This window comes from Equus quagga, chromosome 4, assembly GCF_021613505.1.
Source record: "Equus quagga isolate Etosha38 chromosome 4, UCLA_HA_Equagga_1.0, whole genome shotgun sequence".
NCBI classification, from domain to species: domain Eukaryota; kingdom Metazoa; phylum Chordata; class Mammalia; order Perissodactyla; family Equidae; genus Equus; species Equus quagga.
Genome location: NC_060270.1, coordinates 25,873,238 through 25,891,558, shown reverse-complemented (window position 1 = coordinate 25,891,558; position 18,321 = coordinate 25,873,238). Strand labels below are relative to the sequence as shown.

General features: G+C 36.6%; 1 protein-coding gene across 1 annotated transcript in view; it reads left to right on the top strand.

Moving 5' to 3' along the window:
* OSBPL11 (oxysterol binding protein like 11) overlaps positions 1 to 18,321 on the top strand; it is an 81,416-nt gene that overhangs the window by 47,057 nt on the left and 16,038 nt on the right. Inside the window, exons 9-10 of the mRNA XM_046658880.1 lie at positions 5,892 to 6,390; positions 9,576 to 9,762. Coding sequence (XP_046514836.1) covers positions 5,892 to 6,390; positions 9,576 to 9,762 — 686 coding nt within the window. The remainder of the gene's footprint in view (positions 1 to 5,891; positions 6,391 to 9,575; positions 9,763 to 18,321) is intronic.

Sequence of the window (18,321 nt, the reverse complement as noted above, 5' to 3'; positions counted from 1 at the left end):
ACCACAACATACACTTTAAATATCTTGCAGTTTTATTTGTCAGTTATACCTCAGTAAAACTAGAAAAAAAAAAAGTGTGGTCTGAAGACCAGTAGCGTCATCATCACCTATGAACATGTTAGAAATTCAGAATCTCAGCCCTCTATTTCAAACTTAGAAGACCAGAACCTGCATTTTGATAAGATCCCCATGCAGTTCATATGTACATTAAAGTTTGAGAAGCACTTGTTTATCGTTTTTAATTTTAGGCCAGTTTTCTCCATTCCCGGTTTATTTAATTTCTGTGCCTTAATTTGTTTTAACAGTTAATCCATGACGTTAATTTAAAAAGCATATCAGATTTAAAACCTATATATGTCAAATGTTACCACTGTGGGATTATGTACTTTGAGTTACTGTTGACACTACTGTGCATTGGTATAGGATTGCAAAATTGACTTTAGGAGAATTGTTTCAAATTGAGGGTTTTGATGCCATTGAAGGCGATGAAAGTGTAGATTAAAGGTGGTTTGATTCCAGTGAATTGTTCACTTGAAAACATAAACAGAAAGCATTTTGCCTTTAGAATTTACTTTGAAGCATTTCAAAATCAAAAACACCTTTCTTTACTCAACTTATGATGATTATAGGCGGGTTTAGAAGTAAATAGACTAAATTAAAAGCCTACTAAAGAAGCAGACATTTTAGGAATTAATAAAGAAATCCATTAACCTTTCCTCTTTCATCTAACCTTAGTATTTCAACTGGGTATCATGTCTATTCTAGAAATCTTCATATTAGTGGTGCAGAAAAGACTATTAGTTATAAAATCAGTTAAAATGAATAATGATATGAGGGGTTTGTTGGTTATTATGGTGTTTGCTTTTCCTTAGTAGATTTAGCTTTATAAGGCATAAGAGCAGTGTTGGAGTTTATGAGGCATAGAACATTTGAAAAGAATGTGCTTTGATAGTAATCCAGATGGCAAAGCTCTCTCTTGGCATGAATAACTATATATGAAAAACTTTCCCCACATTTGTTCTTTGTTAATTAAAAAGATATGTGTATATATATGTTTTTTATATTTATATATAAAATCATTAACATTGGGGCTGGCCCCGTGTCCCAGTGGTTAAGTGCACGTGGTCCGCTGCAGCGGCTCAGGGTTTCGCTGCTTCGGATCCTGGCCATTGACGTGGCACTGCTCATCAGGCCTCGCTGAGGCGGCGTCCCACATGTCACAACTAGAAGGACCCACAACTAAAATATACAACAATGTACTGGGGGGATTTGGGGAGAAAAAGCAGAATGGAAAAAAATTTTTTTTTTAATTATAAACATCAACCAACCACAAATTATAAACATTCACATAACATTGAAAAGAGTGCTGCTTTTTGAACAACATTAAAGAACCTGGTGACTAAACTGCAGTCACATCTACCTCCTATCCATCAAGAACACTGATACAACACGTATTTATTGAGCCCCCCCTTATATTCCAGACACTGTGCTGAGTGCAGGAACTATAACAACTAGAAGGTAACCATGGTCCTAGCCTGTGTGTTGTAAATAAGTAATATATGTGTTCCCCACTGTTCATTTTGCTCCTTTTTAAATAATACTATGAATTTAGTATAATTAAAGACCTCACGGAAAGTTTTGGAAAACAGAAGGAAAAAATCTCCTATAATTTCACCACTCTAACAACACGACTCTCACTTTTGAGAATCCCTTCCAGTCTTTCTTCAGATAACCATAGTTTATATCCAATTTTGTTATATTTCCTTTTCTCAGTTAATATCTTTGTGAAATGTATTATGCATGCAGAAGACTGAATAGAATGCATATAAACAGATGGAAGAACACTGGTAAAACACATACCTGTGTACCTACCTCTCAGATTAACTTATAGAACATTGCCAGAACTTGGAAGCTCTGTGAGTGCCCCTCCTGGTTGTAGTCCCCTACTGTTTCCTAGATGTACCCACTTACTTGACTTTTGTGTTAATCATCCCCCTACTTTTCTTCATAATTTTACCACCTGTATATGTACCCCATAACAATGTGTTATTTAGTTTAGAAAAAGTGATAGCCAGCACATGTTTAGCTATATAAGGAAAGGGCTATAATGCCTTTCAGAGAAGAAGGCTCCCAGGGGAAGGTAAATTAAACAGTCTCTGGCTTCAGCTTCTTATAAATTACTGAGAAAGTTTAAAAGAACCATTTCTGAGGAAATCAGAAGGCAAAATTGTGAGTGAGTCCTGTGAAATATACAGCTCACAGTTAAAGCATTTGGTGTGAGCTGGATGCTGGACATCCAGGAGGAACGTGGGCAGGGGGAGTGAGCTGCTCAGTGTTCTCTGCTGCTGAGGTTCCGAACTGTGACCTAGCCCCAACTCTCAGGAGTAGATTGAAGCCAGAACGCATCTGTGGGTGAAATGGTCTGTGGGTGAAACAGTCTGTGGGTGAAATGAGTGTCTTCGGCCAATCCAGACAGCAGAGCGTGGAGAGGAGAATAGGCACCTCATCAGCAGAGGGTCAACACAAGCCAAATACAGATACAGTTGAAACCAGTTTCACTAGGGCATTCTAGCCTCAGGTTTAAAAAGATGATCTCAATGGCAGCATGAAGCACGTAGATGATAGTCTTCCACCTGTCTGGGTCTTGAATCACGTCATTCTAATCTGGGTCATTTCCCTGTGTCTGCTGTACAACTTTCTTCCTGGGATGGCCTTTCATTGTCCTCCTGGCGTTTCCTTTACCTTTCTCCTGTGCTGAATCTGTTTCCTGATTCCTCGCTTCTTTTTTGTTGCCTCTCATTTTGATGGAGCACATTCTCCTTTCCCTTCTGAGAAAGATCTGTCGGAGGCAAAATGCGAAAATGTATGTCAGAAATGTCTTTATTTTGCTCTCATATTTGATTGCTAGTTTGGATAGAATTTCTAACTTATAGTTAATTTTCCTTTAGAACATTGCCTCCTTGCTGTAGGGTTTTAGTGAAAAGACTGATGTCATTCTAATTCCTCATCTTCTGTTTGTGACCTGTTTTGCTTGTTTTTGGAGTCTTTTCTTTGTCCCCAGAAGTCTGAAATTTCACAGTGACGTATCTTGGATAGGATTCTTTTTTCTTTTCTTTTTCCTTTTTCTCCCCAAAGTCCCCTGGTACATAGTTGTGTATTTTTAGTTGTGGGTCCTTCTAGTTGTGGCATGTGGGACTCTGCCTTAGCATGGCCTGATGAGTGGTGCCTTGTCTGCACCCAGGATCTGAACCAGTGAAACCCTGGGCCACCCAAGCGGAGCGCACAAACTTAACCACTCGGCCACGGGGCCGGCCCTGAGGATTCTTTTTATCCATTGTCTCTGGGCACTTGGTGGGCCTTTTCAGTAAGACAACACATACTTTTCAGTTCTCTGAATGTTTCTTGAATTTTTTCATTGACAATTTTCTATTTTTTCCTGTTCTCTCTGAAATCCTTATTACATAGACATTGAACTTCCTTGTCTGGTCCTCTATTTTTCTCTTCTGTCTCTCTTCTATGTTGTAGGAGATTTCCTCACCTTTATTTTCTAACCTTTCTCTTGATTTTTAGTTTTTGCTGTCATATTTTAAAATTTTCTTTTTCAAAAAGCATCCTTGTTTCATGTATGTAATATCTTCTCAATTCTCTGAAGATATTAATTATTATTTTTAAGTTTTTTCCCCTCCCTCCAGTGAGGTTTCTGTTTCCTCCAACTCTGTTTCTTTGTTTTGGTCTTTAAATTCCTAATTAGAGGTTTTCTCAGAGATCAGGTATTTCTTGGATTTCTGTGCATGAGTAAGTGTAGGGGAACTAAAAACCTGATTTTAAGTTTTGAACATATGGGTGGGGCCTATGCTTTTCAGTGTTGAGTAATCTAGATTTGTTGGGGAACCTGGTGTCAGTATCATTAGATTTTTCCTCTAATGGGTTAGTCAAATTCCGCGAAAGGAATTCTTCTAATCTCCTGCTTGGTGAGTAAGCAACTAGGAGTTGTGGAGGAGAGGGCTGTGTGCAAGAGAATCTCAGCATCTAACATTTAATTCACATGGGGTGACTTCGTCCCCCTGTTATCAGTATGGTATCTACTCTCTTGGGAGTCCTTGACGTTCCCCAGACTAGAGAATAAGCCGCCTTAGTTCACTCTCCAGAGACTAAACTTCTTGATTTTGGCTGCGGTGCAAGAGGGACAGTTACCACAGTGCGGAGTTGGGGAGGGGGGTTATGGATCTAATTGCTTTGCACACAGATTTCACTCAGTTGTCTTTATTTTAGCGTTTCTCTAAACCCTCAGATCCAAAGGTACCTGGTACTGTCAGTTCCTGAGTCCTCTCAGGAATCTGTAAACCACTGCTTAAGAGTCATCTTTCTAGTTAACAACTCCCAAAATGTTACTGCTTTTTGTTAGCTTTCCTGATACCTCTAGGTTTGCCCTTATATGACATTTATTTATATAATTTTAATGGGATTTCAGTAGAAAGTGAAATTAAGATGTGTGTGTTCAATCCATCCTGAAATGAACCTGAAACATCAGTATCTTTTGTATCACTTATATCATCTTCATAACCATCTTTTTAAATGACTGTAATAGTCCATTAAATTAAAGTCCTGTATTTAAGTTAGCTAGAACTGTAGTTAAAAACATAGTTTGTTCATGGATGGACCTTGAGGGTATTATGTTAAACTAAATAAGCCAGATAGAGAAAGACAAACTCTGTATGATTCCACTCACATGTGGAAGATAAACAAACACATGGACACAGAGAACAGATTAGTGGTTACCAGGGGAAAGGGGAGTGGCGGGTGGGCACAAAGGGTGAAGTGGTGCATCTATAATATGACTGACAAAAAATAATGTACAACTGAAATCTCACAAGGTTGTAAACTATCATAACCTCGCTAAAAAAAAATTTTTTTTAAATAGGTTGTTTTAATTTTATTTTCACATTCTTTTTTTTTCATTCATATTATTTCCTAAGACTAGCTTCCTGGTAGACTATTCACAAGGCTAAATGGATCTGAACATCTTCAGGCTCTTGAAAAATATTGCCAGATTGTTTTCTCAAAGAGTTGAACCAGTTTGCAGTGCCTCTCCAAGTCTGCTTTAAATAAAACAGTCAGTCTTCCTTACCTTACCTGGCTTTACGTGGCAAAAGTTCTCTTCTTGGAAATAGTTCTCTTGTGCTTAAAATTAAATGTAGGTTAGAAATTTTGCTTTGGTTAGTGATCCTCTTTATTCTCAGGGAATGGCATTTATTTCCTCTTCTCATACCTCGTATCATGATCAATTTATTTTTAAAGTAGGAGAAGAAGAAAAGCATGGGTAGCATTTACTTTGAGTTTTACCACCATTTCCCTCATAACACTTTTATTCATTCCAAGGAGTTTGGGGATTTAAAAAAAATTTCTTGGGGCCGGCCCGGTGGCATAGCAGTTAGGTGTGCATGTTCTGCTTCTCAGCGGCTTGGGGTTTGCCAGTTCGGATCCCGGGTGCAGACATGGCACCGCTTGGCAAAAGCCATGCTGTGGTAGGCGTCCCACATATAACGTAGAGGAAGATGAGCATGGATGTTAGCTCAGGGCCAGTCTTCCTCAGCAAAAAGAGGAGGATTGACAGTAATTAGCTCAGAGCTAATCTTCCTCAAAAAAAAAAAAAATTTCTTTTACCTGACCCTCTTGAAGGCCTGAATTGGTATTTAATTTTAACCACCTGGCTGTCATTTCCTTTCAAGCATGCTTATTTTTTAATGAGACCGTACTTTTCTTTTGTGACTTTGTTTTTACTATCCATCTAGAATGAAATGTGTTCAGAGAGATAAGAATAGTTATCTACTGATATATACATGGATTAAAGTTTTCCTCTTTGGTTAATTTTGTCATTGTTGTTGTTTTAGGTGGTGCTTCCTACGTTTATCCTAGAGAAGCGTTCCTTGCTGGAAATGTATGCAGACTTTATGTCTCATCCAGACCTATTTATAGCCATCACTAATGGAGCCACAGCTGAGGACAGAATGATTCGTTTTGTTGAGTACTACCTTACCTCATTTCATGAAGGCCGTAAGGGAGCCATTGCTAAGAAACCGTACAATCCTATCATTGGAGAAACATTTCACTGTTCCTGGAGGATGCCAAAAAGCGAGATAGCATCCAGTGTTATTAGCAGCTCTTCCACCCAGGCAATCACAAATCACGCTCCTGTGTCAGAGGAGGCTTTGAGCCAGGTGGGATCAGACTGCTATACAGTCAGATTCGTCGCTGAGCAGGTTTCCCATCATCCTCCAGTCTCAGGATTTTATGCAGAATGTGCAGAGAGGAAGATGTGTGTAAATGCCCATGTCTGGACTAAGAGCAAATTCTTAGGCATGTCGATAGGCGTGACAATGGTTGGAGAAGGTAAGTAGAAAAATTGTTCTCCAATTTTTAATATCAAACTACAGTCTTAAATTTTGGGAAGCTAGATAAATATTACTTATAAATTTGAAATGTTATGTGTACTACTTTTTTGTTCCAATTCCTAGTGTGTCCCAGAAGGCTGGGGGTGGTGGGAGCATACCTATGAACAAATATAAATTCTCTTTTTAAATGATTTTTTTCTGATTTTAAATATAAAATGTTTTTATTGTAGAAAATTTAGAAAACTTAGAGAAATATCAAGGAGAAAATAAAGCATCTCTAATCCCCCTGTCCAGAGATGGATAAATTTAGCTAGAATTTAGTATTTTTTCTGTGTGTGCATGTTCAGACTTTTATTTTTGTTTTCTCAAATTAGGATTAATTCCCTCTCTATAATTTGTGTCCTGCTTTTTTGCGCTAAATATTCATTTTCTCATGTCATTGATAATACTTGAAAACATGTTTTAATGACTGCATAATATCCTATGAACTGGGATATTTACTATCTTTTAACTATTTACTCTATTTGAACATTGAAGTTGTTTCCATATTTTCATTTTTATAAAAACCACTCAAGAAATATCTTCTAGGTAAATCTTTATCTACATCTTTTGTATTTCCTGAGGAGATATACATGGAGTATTTTAAAATACGTTGCCACACTTTAATTCTACTTCAGGAAAAGGTCATGAAAAAATAATTTAAGGAAATACAGTGTTTTTTGGCCAAGAAGATGCAAAAAATCAAGAACAAAAAAAGCCTCCACAGAAATCATAGCAGAGTTAATGAAAATACAATGGTGGAAAACCCATTTTAATATTACAGGCAGACTCTTCTGTGTAGCATAATTGGTTCTGATTGTAAACTTACATTGTAAGCACAGCGTAATAAGCCTGTGACGCTGACATTTTGAGATTATGTTGTTGTAGCTGTCAGGAAAATACTTTATCCTCCTTTTCAGTTTTCCCCATTTTTAAGATCTGTTGTGATAATTTCCAAATAATGTCTCAAGCTAATCAAAACTTTCATAACATATAAAGTACTCGTGTTTTATCAGTTAGAAAAAAAATTGCCACCTTGAGTTACAAGCTCCATAACATTAGCCCTAGGATCTTCATCAATCAATTTATTTATTTTTTAAATGAAAAAACTGAAGTTTAGAGGTGGTGGGACATATTCAGGATCACAAAGGTTAAAGCATAGACAGATTGAGAACCTCATTCTTTGACATGCTCTCCCCGACAACAGTTACTCTTATCAATTCATATAACAGAAAGAATCTGATAATGGTAGCCTCTCCTACTCCAAGAAAGGAAATACCTCCAAAAATAAGGAGAAGCATTAATATCTTAACCATGCATTAATCATGAAGGAGGTATAAAATCATTAATTTTTGATTATTTAAGTGCTAATTATATGTTTATGGATTGTCTTTTAGAGATTAAATTGCTATTGGTACCCTCAACAGAAAGTAAATAAAATCAGTGAATGGAACGTAAGACAATTTATTTTGCTATTAGCAATCTTGTTTTTTATTTATTAGTAGGGGGAAATTCTGTTTAATGATAAATGAGATTTTAGAATTCTTTGAATCTCAGTTATCCTAACTAGTCGTTTATCGTGTACATTCAAAACTGGCTGTGTATGTCTTCGGATTTTAAATTCTGTGTGTGTGCTACTTATGTTAAATATATTCTTAGAAATCAAAGATCATAAACCCAGTTTATAAGATATTTTTTAAAAAATAATAAAAATATATCTTTTCCAACTTAGAATTAGTCAACAGTTATTATTAAGTACTTAAAATATACCTCAGTATGTTGTCTATATCTCTTCTGACAGCTCCCATTATATATAAATCTGTTACAGCCAGAATCATGTCCCTTATGAAATGGCTCAGTAATTCTTGATTTATTGTTACCCTTTGTGAAGACTGTTAAGGGTAATACAAAAAAAATAGTTGGTGTTGCTTTATGTAGACTACTTTAGAATCTGTTTATTTGCTTATCCTAAAAATTAGCTATATTAAAATATCATAATTCTTGCCCTTATTTGTGAACATTAAGAACAGAGTACTTAATGAACATTCATTAAGAGGGAGATTACCATAAGAGTTCAGACTAGTACATTTCCAGTTCAGTATTTGGTCTGATGGCGACCCAGGTAGTGAGCTTAGGTTAGTAATGTAGCTCAGATATCCTTAGTGTCTCTTAATTATCTAGTATAAATTAATTATTGATTAATATATTTTTTTTTTAAAGATTGGCACCTGAGCTAACAACTGTTGCTAATCTTCTCTTTTTTTTTTTTCTTCTTTTTCTCCCCAAATCCCCCCAGTACATAGTTGTATATTTTAGTTGTGGGTCCTTCTAGTTGTGGCATGTGGGATGCCACCTCAGCGTATCCTAATGACCGGTGCCATGTCTGCGCCCAGGATCCGAACTGGCAAAACCCTGGGCTGCCAAAGCGGAGTGTGTGAACTTAACCACTCGGCCATGGGGCTGGCCCCTGTAATTCTTTTTATATGTTTTTTAAAACCATCTTTGTTATGGGATTACTTAATATGGAACAAGCCCCGTTAGAATAATATTTGTTTGAAAACTACCACTTCTTATGTCTTGTAGCTTCACCCTAAATATTTCAGAATTTGGCAAACAAAATTATTATGATGATCATAATTTTTGTCATAGAATTAGGTTTTTTTTCTTCCTAACATGCATAGAATAGAGTAGAAAATACTTTTTTTTTATCAAGCTGTCTTGAGATTAATGTCTATGACTCTATAGCATTAGACATTTAGTTATTCCCAAACTGAGAAAGTTATTAGTACCTATTAATGATCAGACTTTAACCTGATGCAGTATAGCATGTCTTTAAACACTGACATAAGGTTTTACTTTATTTTTAGGAGTATTAGAGGGAACTCTTGAATTGTTCCCATTGTGACATTTTCTGCTCCCATGAACCCCAAAGGGATAGTTAGGTCATAGTGAAAGTAACCTTGATTCACTATTACCAGGAAAGGTTGTCAAATACAGTTGTAAATGAAGTTAATTTCATCCAAAATTAAGTGAAAATTAAGCAAAATAATGATGTTTATTCACTAGAGATGAGAAGAAATAATAGGATTTTTCATAACTGTCTTTTTTTTTGAGATATTAACCACCGTCATGTTTCACATTCAGGTGTCCTCAGTCTGTTGGAGCATGGAGAAGAGTATACATTTTCTCTGCCTTGTGCGTATGCCCGGTCAATTCTAACTGTTCCTTGGGTGGAACTGGGTGGCAAAGTCAGTGTCAACTGTGTAAAAACTGGGTATTCAGCCAGCATCACTTTTCATACGAAGCCATTTTATGGTGGCAAACTGCACCGGTAAGAACATTTTAATGATTCCTGGCTCTTATTCTACCAGTTTGATCTTATATTATAACTCCTTATTGTTTTTCTGCTTTGTTTTATGTGAATGGAGTTGAATTTTTATTTACATTTGTTTCTTGTTTAATATATTTCATCTTTCAAGGCATTCTGGAAATCATGATCTAGTTTTCAAAATAGTGACAGATCTATCTACTCTTGTAAAATTTTCCTGATAAAGTAGTTAACAAAATGTAGAATGGAATTCCTAACACAGGAACATGCAGTCTCTGGCCCAAGGTTTGCCTTTAAAGGAATTCAGACTTGAATGCAGACCTCAGTGGAGGCAGCTGTTGCTACAAGTTAGGGGGAAAATATATCTAATCACAAGAAATAGTTGAGGAAGCACAATGATAGAAGCCAGTCTTTAGGTACTAGTACTGATTGGTGCCTTTGTTTTAATCCCATCTAGGACTGGCCAGTGATTATACCCCCTTTTCAACTTGTTCGTCTCTTCGGCACTAGTCCAGATCATTCAAACTACGGAAGACAAGTTTTTCTAATAGGATCCTCAAGAGGAAACTAACTCTTTCCTTAAGCCCTTGATGTCTATTCTGACTGTCCCTGAAATAGAGATAGTTTTCTTTTTCTATAAACTTTTTATTGAAAAATAACACACACAGAAGTATACAGGTTGATATATTTTCACAAAGTGAAGATTTGAGCACTTTGATCTAGACATGGAACATTGCTAGCATCCCTGAGGCCCTCCTCATGCCCTGTTACAGTTACACACACACACACACACACACACACACAGGTTAACACACCCCTCCCGCTTAGGGTAGCCACTGTCCTGATTTCTAACACCATAGATTAGTTTTGTCTATTTTTGACTTCTATATAAATGGAGTCATACACTATGTACTCTTTCTTCTTAGACTTCTTTTGGTCAATATTATGTTTTTGAGATTCATCCATGTATACTTGCAGTTCATTCTCCTTAGTGAGGACTCTATTCCATTGTTTGACTATACCACAATTCATTTATTCATTCTAATGTTGATGGGCATTTGGGTAGTTTCCCACTTTGAGGCATTACAAATAGGGCTGCTGGAACACTGTTTGGTAAAGGTATATATGAATTTCTGTTGGGTAGATACCTAGGAGTGAAGTTACTGGGTCATAGGAGATGGAAGTTGAACTGAGGCAGATACTGCCAAACAGTTTTCTTTAGTGCTTATGCCAGAATACACTTCTCCAGCCGTGTATGAGACTTTCCATTGCGTATAGCTCTTTTACCTCTTCACTGGCCAGCTGGGACTCAACAATCTTTGAAGTGGAAAGATTGATTGGCTCCCAGGCATTGAGTAGGCCTTTAACAATACAGATTTCAAAACACTGAAGCAGAGAATTAAAAAAAAGAATACAGGGGCTGGCCCCGTGGCCGAGTGGTTAAGTTGGCGCATTCCACTTTGGCGGCCCAGGGTTTCGTTGGTTCGGATCCTGGGCGCGAACATGGCACTGCTCATCAGGCCATGCTGAGGTGGCATCCCATGTGCCACAACTGGAAGGACCCACAACTAAAAAAAATACAACTCTGTACCAGGGGACTTTGGGGAGAAAAAGGAAAAATAAAATCTTTAAAAAAAAAAGAATATAGTTCATCTAAGCAGAACCACTGGACATTGTCAAAACAGTCACCTTTTACCCTTAAAGAAGATATTAATTTAGTTCACACTTTGTTATATGTTCTTCTACTTATTTCCTCATCAGAGTAATCACAGGATTCAAACCTTGCAATTAGAAGGGACTTTGGAAGTCACTAGCCCAACATTTACTAAGTGCATAAATCCCTTTGCAACACATGCCTGATAACTGATTTGTTCAATCTGTGTTGGAACATTATTATTAGTACAGAACTCACAATGTGTGATGCCTCACACATTCCATTTTCAGACTCCCCCTATTTATATGAAGTTAGAGCTGAAATCTGCATCCTTGTAACATTCTTGCCTTGGTGAAACTGTTCCTCAGTGCATACACTTGAGTAGAATGCTTAAGGGAAGACAACTACAGTAATAAATTTTCCGAAATCCAGCACTTTTTATTGGCAGTGATATTGATGTACTTCTTAGTGGCATATGTTTTCTTTTCTCTTAAGTATTATTTTCTGGATAAAGAGACATGCAGCAATTTTAGTTGTCTTTTTTGAGTACTATTTCCGGTTCCTGAAACTTCATTCTGCGAGTGTGTGTGTGTGTGCATAAGTCTGTGTGTGTGCATGTACGTATGTGTGTGTGTTATTTGAAATCCTACAGCATTCGTGTTATGTATAAAAACATTTTTTTAAAAAACATGTTGTTTATACACAAACTAATTCTCTTGATTGATATGTCCTATTTCCCCAAAATGGCTGTAAGCTTTGTGACAGAACTGTACTGTTTGGGCCTTCCACTGCATCTATACAGTGCTGTGCGCATAGTAAGTGATCTGTAAAGCATTTTGGAAATATGGTTAAGTGTGAGTTTCTTTCTTCTTGGAGATAGAATCTAGTCCACTCTATCAAACTGTAGCTATTCCCAATGATTCTTTAATTTATTGCTGGTCAACTTCTTAGGTATGAAGCCTTGGATTTGATTTTTTGGATCTTCACACAATTAATATCCCCTTTCCTCCTCCAGGATAACCCTTCAGGTTTGAAAACAGCTCCTGTAGGCTGTCTTCATTTTTCTCTTCTCTGAGTTTAACATCTTTATTTCTTTCAACAGTCACTCTTAGTGACATGGAAAACTAGGATGGTTGTTTTGGTATTAACATGTTTTATTCAATGCCAGATAGTTGATAGTAACTGAAATGAAAATCCTAGAGCCACAGCCGCAAATCAGTAGCTATTAACAACATCGGTACCAGCTGCTAGGGCAGTGGGGCTCAGCCTATAAGGAAATACTGAAGCTTGTAAACACCAACATACATGGAAAGTTTGTGTTGGAATATTTAATTGTATCTAAGCTAAAAACCCAACACAAATTTTATGGTAACTTTTTTTTTTTACTTTTGAATTAAGTGTGCTTATCTATATATTCCTAGTCATTCCTTACCATTTGAATATATCTTTTAACCCTGCTATAAGAAAACAATATACTGTTTTGTGCCAGCTATTTTGTGCCATTTTCTGTTTTCCAGCTATCATTCAAAGATATTTTCCTCTTGGTGCCTAGTTTTGTAATGATAGCTTATAATAACTATGAAAACAGAAAATGGACTGTAAAGGGACCCAGAGGGTGATGGAAATCTTCAACAACTTGATATTGGTGGTAGTTGCACCATTACATGCGTTTATCAACACTAATAAACTGTACACTTAAAAGTGGGTGTATTATATGTAAATTTGCCTCAAAAAACCTGTAAAAATAGAAGAAATAGGAAGTGAGTAACTGATCACTAGTGATGAAATATTCGAGAAAATACTGGCCTTTTTACCCAATAAAATAGTCCATGCTTTTTGAAGACACAGATAATGATTTAGATTTTTCAGCAACAATATTTATTGCATACGTATTTTCATTTACTGATCTAGTCTTTGTCTTTCATTAATATTTCGTATGACAGAAGTCTGAACTATTGCCTCAGTTATGTAGTAAAGGGATCTTTATAGGGTTTCTTCTAATATGAATTGTCTAGTGTTTAATAAACTGAGAGTTCTACTTAAGGGCTTTTATACATAGAAATCTCTCCAGGGAGAGAGCTGTAAGGTTATAAGGTCTTTAATGAATGGTTACTGAAGACTTTGCTTCATTCATTATGTTCAAAGTGTTGTTCTCCAGCGTGAATTCTCACTTTTTCCAAGTTTGGCTCTATGAATAAAGGCTTTGCTACATTCATTTCATTCAACTTGTGTCTGCTGTATGAAGTCTCTAGTGCTCATCAAGAGACTTTCTTCTGTTAAGGACTTGTCCACATTCGTTACATGTATAGGATTTCTCCCCATTATTGTGTACACTAAGGCCAGAGCTCCAGCTGAAGGCTCTTCCATATTGATTACAGAAGTAGCATTTTCCTCTAGGAGTTTTCTGATGTCAGGTAGAAAATATCAGGTTTTCTGATATTGAGGTAGAGTTCTGGCTGAAGCCTTCACCACATTCATTAGTTTTAGAGTTTCTCTGCTGCGTGAATTTTCCTGTTTTAGCATCCAGGCTAAAACTTTGGCCAAGTATTCTCCCCCCATTAATTAGACATAGGTTGAATCAATGTGAATTCTCTCGTGTTTAAAAGGAAGAGCTCTGGCTGAAGTCTTGTCCACAACTACTATATATTTATAGGGTATTTCTCTAGTGTGAATTCTCTTGTGTTATGTAAGAGTGGAGTATTGACTAAAGGCTTTCCCACATAGATCACACTCATTCAGTTTCTGTTCAGTGTGGATTATTTCATGTTGTTTAAGGAGTGAATGACTATGGAGAGTTGCCTCACAGTGTTTGCCTTCATATGATTTTTCTCCAGTATGTTTTCTCTTGTGCCATTTGCAGTATGAATGATTAATAAAGGTTTTTCTCCAGTGTGAGTTCTTCCATGTCTATAATGGGTAAATAATGACGATAGGAGTTTTTGAAATTATTATTATTCATCAGAAGTTTTTTCTCCTCTGTGAACTTTCTTGGACTGATTAAGAGACAAGATCCTTTTTAAAGATTTCCCTCGTTTATTCCATCCATATGTTATCACATGTTGAGCTGATGTTGAGCTGTGAGTGAAAACTTTCCCATATTCATTGTGATTCAGAGGGTTCCTTTCCAGTATTAAATCTCTGCTCCTAATAAGGAAGAGGCTGTTAAAGCCTTGCCCACATATATTCATTTGTATTTATACATGTAAATTCTCTGATAGTCTTCAGTTAAAACCTTATTCCACATTTAGTACACATAGTGTTATGTCTCTTACATGTTCAAAATATTCTTCTTTTGTAACAGCTCAACTGTGTAGCTATTCTGATTAACTTTTAAGTCTTAACTTTGCTTCAAGCACTTAATATATGATTTACATTTATGCAAATGTCCCTTTATAAAAATTCAGATTATAGTTTTAAGCTCAGGTAAATTTTTTTCCCCCAAACACAAAATATTTAAACCTTTTCCTCAGCCAGTGCTTTATCTTGCTTTAGGTTAAAGTAATAAATATAAATTGTAACAATTTATCATATTCTCAGGACTATCTTTGTGTGGAGAATCAGAATTCATCTCCCAAATCTTAACCATTGCCGTGACATTTAGGTTGTTGCTTGCTGCAAATTTCCTGCATAGAAATGTTCTCTTGATTTAAGTCCCTCTCCAGTACTTAGACTTGTGCCTTTAGGATATCCTCTTTCTTCTCTTCATAGCTCTTCTTGCTCCAATAAGGAAATCGTATGTTTTTCAGAGCTGATGCCTCACTGAGACTAGATTACTCACATTCTTCAGTATCACAACTCTGTTTAAGTTTCTCTAATGCTCAGAGTACTCACCCTTCCTGATGAAGTCCATACCCACATCCTTGTTAAGAACCCAGTTGTCATCTGTCTCAGTCTGTATTCCTTGCTAGGAGCAGGCAGATCACTAAGCAAGCAGAGTGGAGATAGACTGAGGAGCCCGAGGCCCATCCATGGCTGAATCTCCAAGGGCTAGAGAGTGGATCTGCAGGATTAGGATGCATGGTGGCCAGTCGGGGAGAAGGTGGCCAATTTCATAATGCCTTTTCCCCGCTATGTAGTTTTCACAACCTTTCCCGTACAAAAAAGTTTTCATTTATTTAACTACTTTGTATCTACAGTTTTCTTGAGATAGAATCTCTGTTTTAAGAGTTGAGAGGGACTTTAAAAGGATGGGACATACTCAGGCTTCCTTTCATAATAGATTTAACGTTACCATTGTATTTATCCTTAGTGACTTTTTTTTTTTTTTTTACAAATTTGATCTTTATTCTGAAGACCTTGGGGAGCCAATTAAGATTTTATGCATAGAAGTGATATATTTTATTAATTTTGCTTATTTTTATCTTTCGTTTTGAAATAATTTTTTTTACAGTAGAGTTATAAAAACTCTCATCTACCCTTTGCCTATATTTCCCAATTGTTAACATTTTGCTTCATTAGCTTTTTCAAAATCTCTTTCTCTCTCTAGACACACATACTTTGTTATTATTATGATTCCTGAAACATTTCAGAGTTAAAGACATCATGACACTTTACCCCAAAATATTTTAGCCTGAATTTTCTAAGAACAAGGAAATTCTCTCACATAATCACTGAACAGTCATCAAATTCAGGAAATGTAACATTGATATAATACTGTTATCTAATGTACAGTCCATATTTAATTTTGTCAGTTTTCCCAATAATTAGCAGTATTTTTTCTCTTGATCCAAGATCATGTATTACATTAATTGTTATGTCTCTTTAGTCTTCTGGGCTATTTCCTCAGTCTTTCGTTGTCTCTTATGACATTGACATTTTTGAAGAATATAGGTTGATTTTATAGACTGCTTCTCCATTTGCGTTTGTTTTTTTGAGGTTTTGACAAGAATACATTATAAGCAGTTTTGCACCTGGAACTGATTTATTTTATTTTATTTTTTTGCTGAGGAAGATTGACCCTGAGTTAACATCTGTTGCCAATCTTCTTCTTTTTGCTTGAGGAAGATTTGCCCTGAGCTAACATCTGTGCCAGTCTTCCTCTATTTTGTATGTGGGTCACCACAGAGTGTGGCCGCCAACAAGTGGTATAGGTCTGCACTCGGGAACCAAACCTGGGGTGCTGAAGTGGAGCACGCCAAACTTAACCACTAGGCCATGGGGCCAGCCCCTGGAAGTGATATATTTTAAATCTGTATTTTAAAAAAGATCAATCTGGTGGCAGGTGAAGAATGGACTTGGGGCGCAGTTCGGCATTCAGAATTGACAGACTGCAAGGAATAACTGATAGGACGTAGAGGAGTTAAGGGGCATCTAAGATAACTTTGGATGATGTCCTAGTTATCTACTGCTGGTGATAAACCCCTCTAAAACTTAGCGCTTAAAACAGCTGTTTATTATTCTCTTTCCCAGTTCTGTGGATTGACCAGGCTCAGCTGGGTGATTCTCACATGGTGTCTTTCATGTGGTTGTAGTGGGATGTTGGTTGAGGCTTCAGTCATCCAGGGCCTTGACGTAGCTCTATATCCAAGGTAGCTCACTCAGGCGGGAGGCAGTAGATCTGGGTGTTGACCTGGAGCTCAGCTGGAGCTGTCATTCAGAAGGCCTGCATGTGGCCCTCACACATGGCCCGGACTTCTTCCGTCTTGGCAGCTGGATTCCTAGAGGGAGCATCCAAAGCAAGCATTCTAAAAACCTTCCTGGCTTTTGATACCTGGTTTTCATACTTTGACTTTTTAAAGACTCCTAATAATTTCAGATTTCTTACTTTTGTTAATCAGTCATTATATTTGCCATCTTGTTTGTTTGAATTTCTTACTTAAATTGGCTTCTTTTCCCTCCATACTCTTTAGTATCCACAAGGCCGCACTCACTGGGTCTTCTCGTTACTTGGAAGTGTAACACTTTTCTCTAACACAGTCTCTCTCTCTCTCTCTCTCTCTCCTTTGCGTTCACATCTCTTCCCATAACTCAAGGGATGCTTTTGGCTGACTCCAAAGTTTCCTCATTTTTTCCATTCTGATCTCCCTTAAGACCAATGGTTTCACCTAATTTCTCACTTACAAGATTCCTATTAGAAACAGACTTCTCTATTCTTGACATTTTTCTTCTTTGATTTTACAGAATATTATAACAAAGGCCTTCTTTTATCCCTTTATTAATGGCCTTGTCTCCCTCCTCAGGCAGCCTAGTTTTTCCTGCTATCTGCAATCAGAGCAGACACAGTATCTGCTGTCTGCATTTGCTATAAATGTATTATCTTCCACTTGTCTTCTCTTACTCCCTCATTTTCCACAGCTATCTATGATGCAGCCAAGCAAGGCTGCTTAACTATTCCTCATGCTCATGTCCATCTCCTGATCCCATTTTCCACACACGCATATATATATTTTATATATATTTATATATATTTATATATATATATATATATCTCTCATCATTATCATCCTAAAGTGAGGTAGGAATTATCTATATAGATAAATAAATATAGCACTATATCTGTCTATATAATGGTATGATAGAAAGATTATGCTAACTATCTGAGTGACACACTTTTCTGCATATTGGAGCTACAGAGTAGAAAAAAGACTATCTCTGCCTTCAGGAAGCTTTCAGTCTAGTGTTAGAATCCAGGGCCCTATCTTTGGAAAGCATTTGCAAGTCTTTTAGGAAAAACTCACATATAATAGTTAAAAATAAAGTCTGTAATTTTATAATAACCATAATGATGGAAAAGGGCAATAATGCTGTAAAGCCAGGATTAAGTAATTACTATACCTGAAAATAAAATTTAGTTCTGACTTATCTGTTAAAGTAAAAAAGAATCATGATGCTCAAGATACTTCTCATTGTCTGATAAAGGAAGCCTGTCACTTTTTCAAGAGAGACAAGCTATTTTCCTGGTATTAAAT